The following is an 11,921-nucleotide window of genomic DNA, read 5'->3' as shown; positions in this document are numbered from 1 at the left end:
AAATAAAAAAGAGAAAAATCACTAATATATCGTGATTGTCGATTTAATCAACAATATTTCTCTTGCCACACATGCCATTGTGGAAAATTGGCAAAATATCGTTAATTGGAAATTTTTTGAGGAAAATTGGTGATCTTTCAAGAAAATTTAAATTTTTTTTAACTTGTAAAATTGAATATTTTTTAAATTTGTGCAATGGGCTGAGTCAAAACAAGCCCAATCAACCCACACATAATAAATTTTTTAGTTGTATCCAATGGGCTAAGAGTTAGATTAAGCCCAAGCCCACACTTGTTAACCATCATATCTATTTTATATACTAATTAAATGCAAAACAAATATAAATTCATAAATAAAATTATCAATATTTTTAAATATAAAGTATTTGTTTAAATATCATATTTTCTCACATGATAATTAAATAAAATAAATTAATTATAAATAAATTAATTTTAATTATCTTATTATATATTTTATATATTAATTAAATACAAAACAAATATAAATTCAAAATAAAATTTTTAATATTTTTAAATAAAAAATGTTTAATTTCAACAAAATAACTTTAAAGGTTTATTATTACTTCTTATATCATTTCTTTGATTTTTTTCTTTTCCAATATTTTCATAAGTTTCAATTGATTTTATTTCATTAATTTTCTTATCAAAATATCTATCAATATTTTTTTATATATCCGTAAAATTAAAAGGTCGATATTTATAATTACTAATATTTTCATTCTTAATTCACGTGCAAACGATATAATATTTTATATGATTTAAAACAAGCAACTTCAACTTGGTCGGAAAGACTTAGGATATATAATATATTCAGAAAATTCCCCAAATTCGTGTTTTCTCTTTTTCTTATTTTTGAGGACATAAAATATAATATCGTAAAATTAAAACATCGATATTACCACTATTTTCATTCTTAATTGACATGCAAATGGTATAATATCATACAGTTGAAAACAAGCAACTTGAACTTGGTCGGCAAAACTTGAGATATATAATATTGTAGACCCTCAATTTTGTCCCTTTAGCACATGTCTTTAAAATTCGTTTTCAATGCTCCACAATAGTTCCTTGGTGGCCCATGGCTACTCATACCACTTACCTTTTTCTGAGTCATCTCGGAGATTTTGGTTGAGGGATTATTTGATCCCTTATTGTGACCCTTGGCAGCCCTAACTTAGACTTAGGCTTTTCTTGTTTTTTTTTTAGGACAGCTTTTAGACACACTTGGCCCATTAGGCACCACCCTAGGCCCACTTAGTCTCATCATAGGCCTGTTTAGGCACACTTGGCCCATTTGGACATTTTTAGCGAGACTTGTATGACTTGCATGGTTACATGGCTTTTGGGCTCGACTGTTGTTTATTGGTTTATTTTTATTTTATTTTATTTTTTTATTTTTTTTAGTTTTAGTTTTATGATTATCATTCACTTTTTATTGGTTATCTTCCTCTTTATATTATTTTCCTTAACTTATTTATTATTTTTATTTATTTATTTATTTATTTATTTTTACTGTTTCCTAATTTATTTACTTGCTTATCCGTTCATTCAATTATTTAACTTCAAAAATTTCATGTTTTTGCAAGGAAACTTAATATTGGAGTTTAAGGAAGATGGGACTCTCTTTGGAAGGTTTTGGAGAGGAATTTGAAATTGGGAAGATTGCTTTTGAATTAGAATATTTAAAAAAAGAATAAGGAGAAAAGAAGAGAGAAAATAAGAGAATTTTCCTTTTTGGAAACAAATTTAGGTCTTGAGGGGTGATATATATAGGTGAGAAAAGGAAAAGAATGGAAGGTGGAAGCACGCATTGGAGGATTGGGAGAAATTAAAAGGGATTTTTTTAGAGAACACGCAAGAGAGAATTTTTGGAGCAAAGGGTCGTGATATTCTTTTTGAAATAGAGAGGAACAGAGGATTTTCGAGGACAGATTTTTTTCAGATAACACAGGTTAGTTTTTTAAAAAAAGTTTTCATTTTTTTTATTAGATATCTTTTTTTTTCCTTTTATTTAATTCCAATTTAATTTAGTATTAATTTATTTGTTAGTTTGGCTTGAATGAGTTTGTGTGTTTTAATTTTGATTCATTATATTAGAAAAAAAAAAAAAAGAATGATTTGATCCCTATTTAATTTTGATTGATTGCATCATATTGAAAACATTTGAGTTTTAGTTATTCATTTATTCATGTATTTGCTACTCTTTTAATTACTTGTATTTCATTTATTTATTTATTGATAAAGTTGATCCCATATTTGAAAGTTCATATTTTTAGTATTCTTTGATTTAATGTGATTCATTTTAATTAGTTTAGATACTTTTATAATTTTAGTTCATTAATAAAATTGATTCTATATTAAAAGTTCATGTCTTTAGTTTACTTTTGATTTAGTTTAATTCATCTATTTAGTTCAAATACATTTATAGTTTTAGTTCATTGATAAAATTGATTCCATGTTTGAAAGTTTGCATTTTTAGGTTACTTTAATTTAATTTGATTCATTATAGTTAGTTTAGATATTTTTTATAGTTTAGTTCATTAATAAAATTGATCCAATGTTTGAAAGTTTCAGTTTTTTTTAGTTTGCTTTGATTTAATAATTTATATTCATTATTTTAGGTGTTTTTATAGTTTTAGTTTATTAATAAAATTGATTTCATGTTTGGAAGTTCATATTTTTAGTATTCTTTGATTTAATGTGATTCATTTTAATTAGTTTAGATACTTTTATAATTTTAGTTCGTTAATAAAATTGATTCTATATTAAAAGTTCATGTCTTTAGTTTACTTTTGATTTAGTTTAATTCATCTATCTAGTTCAAATACATTTATAGTTTTAGTTCATTGATAAAATTGATTCCATGTTTGAAAGTTTGCGTTTTTAGGTTACTTTAATTTAATTTGATTCATTATAGTTAGTTTAAATATTTTTTATAGTTTAGTTCATTAATAAAATTGATCTCATGTTTGAAAGTTTCAGTTTTTTTTTAGTTTGCTTTGATTTAATAATTTATATTCATTATTTTAGGTGTTTTTATAGTTTTAGTTTATTAATAAAATTGATTTCATGTTTGGAAGTTCATATTTTTAGTATCCCATGTTTGGAAGTTCATATTTTTAGTATTCTTTGATTTAATGTGATTCATTTTAATTAGTTTAGATACTTTTATAATTTTAGTTCGTTAATAAAATTGATTCTATATTAAAAGTTCATGTCTTTAGTTTACTTTTGATTTAGTTTAATTCATCTATTTAGTTCAGATATTTTTTATAGTTTAGTTCATTAATAAAATTAATCCCATGTTTGAAAGTTTCAGTTTTTTTTTTTTTTAGTTTGCTTTGATTTAATAATTTATATTCATTATTTTAGGTGTTTTTATAGTTTTAGTTTATTAATAAAATTGATTTCATGTTTGGAAGTTCATATTTTTAGTATCCCATGTTTGGAAGTTCATATTTTTAGTATTCTTTGATTTAATTTGGTTCCTTTTAATTAGTTTATATGTTTATATATTTTTATTTATTTATTGATAAATTTGATTCATTATTTAAAAGTTCATGTTTTTAGTGTACTTTGATTTAATTTAATTCATCTATTTAGTTTAGACACTTTTATAATTTTTGGTTCATCAATAAAATTAATTCTATGCTTGAAAGTACATATCTTTAGTTTGCTTTGATTTAGTTTGACTCATTTTAATTAGCTTAAGCACTTTTATAATTGTAGTTCATTAGTAAAATTAATTCTATGTTTGAAAGTTCACGTTTTTAGTTTAATTTAGTCAAACTCGTTTTAATTAGTTTAGGTACTTCTATAATTTTAGTTCCTTACCCGAATTGATCCTTTTTTAGGTTTTATTTCAAAATCATTAATGTTAGTTCCTGATCATCCCTATCTTAGCTTATATGCTTTTAAAATCCTAGCTGTTAGTTCATGAATTGATACTTTGTTAGTTTGTCTAATTTAGAATGTCTTGCCTGTTAGTGATCCTTCACTTAATTTGATTTCTTTTTCTGAGGCTTTTGGAAACTTATGAAGATTAGCCTCCATTATCACCTTCAATTTTCTTGGTTGTCAAAAATTCTACTTTGTGATTTTGTTCTCTTTTGTTTTGCTTGGTATTTTGATTCATACACTTTATTGCTTTCAAATTAATTTCTTTTTATTTTTAAAATATAACACTATTCTCAAAATCTCATTTTCCTTAAAAATCCATTTCAAAAATTCATTTAGAGTTTCTTATAGTCAAAAGATCCCCTTAAAAATCTATTTCAAAAATTCATTTAGAGTTCTTAGAATCAAAATCTCATTTTTTTTAAATAATGTGCAACCATGTTTTGATCGGTTCACATCTTTCAAATAAAATTACGGTTTTGAATAAAACACGAATCAAAGCTTATGGTCCCAAACAAATGGGATAATTCTAAGCTAAATTCATGTATATCGATTGGGGAATTGGTGAAACCCCTACATAAGAAAATCTTTTCAAATTTTATTTTTGTTGCCACATTTGACACTTGTTGAAATCATGTCTATCTATTTTTTTTAGGAATTATATACAAGATGTATGTGATAATTGATGATTCTATATACTTTGATCACTTTTGCTATGCTAATTAGATAATGAGCATGCTAGGATTTCTATATTTTATTATTTGTTATCTAACCCCTTACAACTTGAGGAAGCACGTTACAAATTATCTATGCTATCCAGGTATGTCCCCTATCACCTACTTTCTGAATTATATGAATATGCTTGTCATTGTGAAATAATGCTTATGTCTAATAATGCTTGAGTGTTCTGCTATATATGTTTCATTGTTTGATTATTTCTAATAAAATACATGCTGGACGATATATTGTTTAAATTAACTATCGATGTTTTATGATAGCGCTTGAGAAGCGGTCCAGGTACGCATCCTAACCTTTCTTTATTATGATTTGATCTTGTTTGGCATGCTATTTTTTTGGAACCACCTAGCCTACTTAGGTATCCATAATTAACCGATTAATTGCCACGTTTCCCTCAATTTAGTCAGTAGAGACCTTTTTAGGGCTTAGAGGGGTGCTACTTCCTAGAGGTACCTTCCCAATAAGTAACCTGATCCCCGGACCAAGACTCGGGTTTTTCAAAGACATGTCTTTTTTCCAAAAATTATGGAGTCACATTTTAGGGTTTTTCTTTCTTGTTTTATTTTCCCTTTAAAATAAAAATAAAATAAGTGGCGACTCTAACTTTTTTCAAAAATTAATTTTTCACAAATAAAAAGCGAGTCTCGCCGATCGAGTGTGGACGCACGTGAAAAATGCGGGTCCACAAATATATTCAAAAAATTCTCCAAATTTTTGTTTTCTCTCTTTTTCTTATTTTTGAGGACGTCACGTGCGTCATCTGAGCCCCACCCTTCACCTAATCCTCATTCGCGTGCAAACGATATAATATTTTATATGATTTAAAACAAGCAACTTCAACTTGGTCGAAAAGACTAATTAGGATATATAATATATTCAGAAAATTCTCCAAATTCGTGTTTTCTCTATTTTTCTTATTTTTGAGGACATAAAATATAATATCGTACAATTAAAACATCGATATTACCACTATTTTCATTCTTAATTGACATGCAAATGGTATAATATCATACGGTTGAAAACAAGCAACTTGAACTTGGTCGGCAAAACTTGAGATATATAATATATTCAGAAAATTCTCCAAATTTTTGTTTTCTCTCTTTTTCATATTTTTGAGGACGTCACGTGCGTTATCTAAGCCCCACCCTTCACCTAATCCTCATTCGCGTGCAAACGATATAATATTTTATATGATTTAAAACAAGCAACTTCAACTTGGTCGGAAAGACTAATTAGGATATATAATATATTCAGAAAATTCTCCAAATTCGTGTTTTCTCTATTTTTCTTATTTTTGAGGACATAAAATATAATATCGTAAAATTAAAACATCGATATTACCACTATTTTCATTCTTAATTGACATGCAAATGGTATAATATCATACGGTTGAAAACAAGCAACTTGAACTTGGTCGGCAAAACTTGAGATATATAATATATTCAGAAAATTCTCCAAATTTTTGTTTTCTCTCTTTTTCTTATTTTTGAGGACGTCACGTGCGTTATCTAAGCCCCACCCTTCACCTAATCCTCATTCGCTTGCAAGCGATATAATATTTTATATGATTTAAAACAAGCAACTTCAACTTGGTCGGAAAGACATAGGATATATAATATATTCAGAAAATTCCCCAAATTCGTGTTTTCTCTCTTTTTCTTATTTTTGAGGACATAAAATATAATATTGTAAAATTAAAACATCATATTACCACTATTTTCATTCTTAATTGACATGCAAATGGTATAATATCATACGGTTGAAAACAAGCAACTTGAACTTGGCCAGCAAAACTTGAGATATATAATATATTCAGAAAATTCTCCAAATTTTTGTTCTCTCTTTTTCTTATTTTTGAGGACGTCACGTGCGTCATCTGAGCCCCACCCTTCACCTAATCCTCATTCAGTGGATGCGGTAAGAGTGAAGAAGAAACTAAAAAGCACAGTATACTTCCAAGAAAAAGGGAAGCTTTCCAGTATCTTTTCTGATTGAGAGTCATGACCATTAGAATCCAAAATCTGACTGCAGGTGCTGAATACCCTTCCTTGCAAAAGCTAGTGATGAAGAAACGAAGATCTGAACTTGTGTTTTCATGTTCTTTTTAATTTCTTCGAGCAGGGTTTTAAGATACACTCTTTCCACTACGCTGTGTTATAATATCACAAGAGGCCAAGGAATTACTCCAGAGATCGGCAGCAATGATTCAGAGAAAAGCAACAACCATTTCATCGCAGGATAACACTTCTGGTGAGCTTGCCTGTATTCAATTTGTTTGTCATTTCAAAGGAACTCATGGATATCTTGCATCATTTTAATGAACATGGTTGCACCATTTGAGTGATCCATTCATGAACATTGTTGCCCCAAAACAATTCCACCTCCAACATGTGAAAATCAGTTGAGGGTAGGTTAAGACTTTTGTAGCATTCGAGTGTCATCATTTAGGTGGTTTATTTTTGGGTTTAAAAAGAATATTGTTGCATTCTAACAAATATGTGAGGAGAAAAAAAAAGTAACAGATGAGTTAATTAGACGTACATGCAATCTAATATATCAATTTCTAATTCACTATGAAGTGAAATTTTTATTTTATTTTATTTTATTGTGCAATTTTATGAATAAATTAACTTATTAAAGATAGTGTAGTTTTATGCATCCTATGAAAACCCTAAATTTGATTATATATATATATATATGGAAAAGTGAAATTTGATTTACTAATACAAAAATATATTAAAAAAAAACCTTCAATGTTTTAAATTAGTATTATTTTCATTTATTTAAAAATAATTTAAAATACATACATTTTTTAATGAGTCATTCAATTATTCCCAAAAATACTCATTTATTTGTCATGTCATCTAAATCAATTGACAATTAGACTCCTCTATGTAAATATTTTATTTCTTTTTAGATATTTTATTATTATTATTATTATTATTATTATTATTTTATTTTATTACTTTATTATTTGAGAATTTATTTTCTCTAAAAACATTATAAAGTAAGAATTTGAAAAAAGAAAAATGAAAAAAAGAAGAAGAGTTTATTATAGTGTTAATAAGTTAAAAATAAATTCATATTTTTGATAATAAATAAACTAATAATAAATTTATATTTGTTATGTAATATTAATAATTATTTAATATAATAGTGAATAAAATTTGTTATAAGAGTTTTTTTTAGATATAAATTGTTTTACAATATGGTTGTACTTCGATATATAGTATAAAAATAAATAAATAAATATTTTATATTAAATAAATTAATCATAATTAAAATACTTATATATCATTAAATTTATTATTTATTATTTAATAAACAACTTTATTATTTTTTGAATTGGTAATTATAATTAAATAGAATTTGTTTGACAATATTCCCTCTTAAAATTTTAGGAAATAAAAAAAAAATTGATCCTATTTAAATAGGATTTTTTTACACAATATTTCCTAAACTTTTAGGAAATTAAAATAAGAATCCCAAGAGTTATTTGTTTCTAGAGAAAAAAAAAATTTAATAAAATATCTAAAAAGAAGATAAACATTTATACGGACAAGTTTAGTTGTCAATTAATTTGATTGAAATGACAAGTAAAATAACATTTTTGGAAATAATTGAATGACTCATTAAAAATACATATATTTTAAATTATTTTTAAATAAATGATGATAACTCCGATTTAAAATATTTGGGGTTCTTTTTACCATATATTTTCATATTAGTAAATCAAATCTCACTTTTCCAATATATATATATATATAAATTTTAATGATTTAATAAGTTATTTTGAGTCAAACTTAAAGTTATTTAAGTTAAAAATAATAGTTAATTTATTTTTAATCTCAAATCATTTTTACCTTATTTATTCATATTAGTAAGAGTATATTTTAGATTTAGGATTTCACATCTATTACTTATGTTTTATAATAAATATTTTATGATTATCTTATATAACTATAGTATTTTAAATATGGATGTTTCATAAATAAATTTATTACTTAAAATTAATAAAAATAAATATGAGTTAAAATCAATAAGATAAAGATTAGTTAAAATTGATAAAAGTAAATATGTCAATTTAATGATTTAAAATAAAATTTATATAACTTTATTAAACAAACTTCCATACTTAAGAGTAAAAAAATAAGTAATAAATAATTTTAAGTCAATAATTTAAAAAATAATTTAACTTAAAGTTAAGTTGAGTGATTAAGTAATAAGTTTCAGGTTTTTCCAAACAACCAAAAATGTGATAAGATTTGAAGGAAGAATTGATTGATTACTTCATCTTTGTTAATTATTTAACCACTAGGAGAAGCTGGAAAAGAAGACTATGCTTCGGATGAAATGTTGAAGAAGTCATCCAAAGAAGTGGCTACTTCTCTTCAAGGAAGGTTGGACAGGTTGACTCCCCTGTCGACTACATGCTGTATATATAGAGTGCCACAGAAACTGCGGAAAGTAAATATGGAAGCCTACACGCCTAGAGTGGTCTCCATCGGTCCCTTACATCATGGCGAAGAGCACTTGGTCGCCATGGAAGAGCATAAGCTCAGGTACCTCCAAAATTTTCTTTCTAAATCCAGCAAAACCTTAGAGGAGTGTGTTGAAATTATATCCAGGGAGGAGAAAAGGGCCCGAGACTGTTACATGGAGCGCATAAACATGAGCAGCAAAGAATTTGTGGAGATGATTCTAGTGGATGGTTGCTTCATCATTGAAGTGATCTTGGGCCTTTGCAATACTATCGAACCAGGTGATCGAATATACCACAAGCCATGGTTGGTAGTTGATGTGCGCCGCGACATGACCTTGCTAGAAAACCAGCTTCCATTCTTTCTTCTCCTCACTCTCTACAGCCTGCTGGCAGTGATGCCCGTTCCAGGACACCAAAATGACTACTACTCATTCCTTCTCTTGTCTGTCAAATTCTTCCAATACCAGTTGCAAATGCCAAATTCCAGAAGTCATGAAGAAACAATTAAAAACTTGCAAAGAAGGCCTCTAGTACTGATGAAGAAATAAAGCACTTTGTTGATTTGCTAATAGTTTGTCAGAAACCTTCATCCCCCAGGCTACCGACACCATCAGACGATTCAGACTTCAAATTCATGGTACCTACCGCAACACAGCTCCATGAGGCGGGGGTGAGTTTCGAATTGGACTCAAAAAAACGAACGCTTATTTGATATCGACTATAGAAGAAGTGATGGTGTTCTGAAAATCCCAAGGCTACGTCTGGGAGACAAGTGTGAATCCTTGCTTCGAAACCTCATTGCCTTTGAGCAGTGTCACTACCGAAAAGGCCGCTACATTACCGACTACATATTCCTCATGGAGCAACTTATAAGCACGACTAAAGACGTTGATGTACTTGTTAACAAGGGAATTATTGATAACTGGCTGTGCGACAACGTTGCGGTTACGAATCTGTTTAACAATCTACTCATTAATACTCTGATAGGGACTGATTTCCATCTTGCAGATATAACTAAAGGCCTAAATGAATACTGCGATGGTCCATGGAACAGGTGGAAGGCCGCATTGAGACATGACTATTTCTGTTCACCATGGAGAGGGGCGTCTACAATTGCTGCAGTTATACTCCTCCTACTCACTCTCATACAAACCATATTTTCAGGCATGTCTGTTAAGTAATTACTTTTGCTGCTGAATTATCCATCTGTGTATACATATATATGAAATGTACGTTGTTACACAGATGAATGTGTTTTACTACTATTCAATGTATGGATTAAATAGACCAATATTTGTGGACGTTGTTCCCATGTAATTCATGTTTTATGAAATTGAAAGTTTGCTTTTGATTCACTGAATAAATAAAGAGATTTGTTATATCTTAATTTTAAAATTACGTACATTTAGATTTTATTGGTTATCAATTAACTTGATCAAGAATATCGATCTACCAAACAACATAATGAACATTGAACACACATGAAATATTACTTACCAAATCTCCCAAAAACTTTGTAAATAGGATCAAATAGTAAAAACATAGTTGAATGTTTAAACTCGTTGTAAAGGGTGTGGGTTTAGAGCAAAATTGTCAACCTTGTCTAGTTTAAAATACTAATAATCTCTCGACAATTTTGTGACTACACAAACATTACAGTAAAACCCCCCACCATAAAAAATAAGCTTATGTAGCCACGTCTTCTCAACATGTTATCATAGAGAAACCCTAAATTGAAGTGAGGTTAAACATCTCTGATTTGAGATGAAGCTGGGTCAAACTTGAGTTGACTTACATGCATCATCGCCAATCTGCTTGAGGCCCTATGGTATGGACTGGGCTCCATATCCGGCCCAGCCCAATATCAGGCCTTAAGGTGTGGGCCTGGCACATTCTAACCCAGTTGGTTGGCCAACCCAAATTTTGAAGGTCCAAGCACCCACTTTCTTCTTGGTGTAATCACAAAAAATAAAATAAAATAAAATAAAATAAAATAAAAATAAAAAATTTGAAGAATGGATGTAATTGTGGGTGGGTGGAACTCATTTTATTTATGTGACACTGTGAAGGCTTTTTCAGTTAAAAGCATAGGAATGAATGATGTTGAATGGGCACTTGACAAAGTTGAGTGAGAGCAATTAATTAAAGATGGGAGTGTGGCTTTAGTTTAGAAAAAGAAAGAAAAAAGAAAAAAGAAAAAGCTTAAAAAAAGTATAGGACATTTTTTCCGTGCATTAAAGATCGAGAAAAGTGCTCTTGTTTTTGTTACCATTGACCATCACAGTGCCCATTTAAACTTCAACTCCATCTCCCTAATCCCCTCAATTGACTCATTTCTTGGCTTTGGTCCCCAAAACTGACATTTTAACTCATGATTAAAGTTGTTCCACTTCTTCTTCTTTCAAGGCCATGGGGAATCTATCATGTGTCTTGTCCTTCCGAATTTCATTGCCCTCTCCCTCTTAATTAATTTATAATTACTTCATACTTAATTTGATGCAATTTTGATTATTAGGAGGTCATCCATGAGACTAAAAGAGGAGACATGTTTGTTATTTTTAGAGTAATAAATAATTAAATTATATTTATGAAAGATTAATAATGAAAGCATATGAACTTAATTTTGCGTTGGTTTTCTCACTCTTTGATTTGCCGTCATTGCAAAAAGTCAAGACAAACTCCCGCCACATATGGATCCAATCATTTTCATCGAGATTTATTGGAATGCTCAATAAAGAATTTTACAAATTATTTGCACAAAAATAATTCTAATAATTTGATTT

At 28.1% G+C, this 11,921-nt stretch overlaps 1 protein-coding gene across 1 annotated transcript; it reads left to right on the top strand.

Moving 5' to 3' along the window:
* The first annotated feature begins 6,712 nt into the window (after positions 1-6,712).
* On the top strand, positions 6,713-10,471 carry LOC117912733 (UPF0481 protein At3g47200-like). The gene is made up of 4 exons (XM_034827422.1): positions 6,713-6,905; positions 8,974-9,668; positions 9,736-9,775; positions 9,814-10,471. Exons 1-4 carry the CDS (start codon positions 6,857-6,859, stop codon positions 10,317-10,319), a joined length of 1,290 nt encoding a protein of 429 aa, XP_034683313.1. The 5' UTR covers positions 6,713-6,856; the 3' UTR covers positions 10,320-10,471.
* Positions 10,472-11,921: the final 1,450 nt, after the last annotated feature.

This window comes from Vitis riparia, chromosome 4 (genome assembly GCF_004353265.1).
Source record: "Vitis riparia cultivar Riparia Gloire de Montpellier isolate 1030 chromosome 4, EGFV_Vit.rip_1.0, whole genome shotgun sequence".
In the NCBI taxonomy this organism is placed as follows: domain Eukaryota; kingdom Viridiplantae; phylum Streptophyta; class Magnoliopsida; order Vitales; family Vitaceae; genus Vitis; species Vitis riparia.
This window is presented reverse-complemented; position numbering and strand designations above follow the sequence as displayed.

Excerpts from the sequence above, each read along its gene's own strand:
- LOC117912733 (XM_034827422.1), top strand. The coding sequence starts at position 6,857 with ATGATTCAGAGAAAAGCAACAACCATTTCATCGCAGGATAACACTTCT. Across the intron at positions 9,669-9,735 it reads ACTTGCAAAGAAGGCCTCTA|GCTACCGACACCATCAGACG; the intron begins GTACTGATGAAG and ends TTCATCCCCCAG. Across the intron at positions 9,776-9,813 it reads ATTCAGACTTCAAATTCATG|TTTCGAATTGGACTCAAAAA; the intron begins GTACCTACCGCA and ends GGCGGGGGTGAG.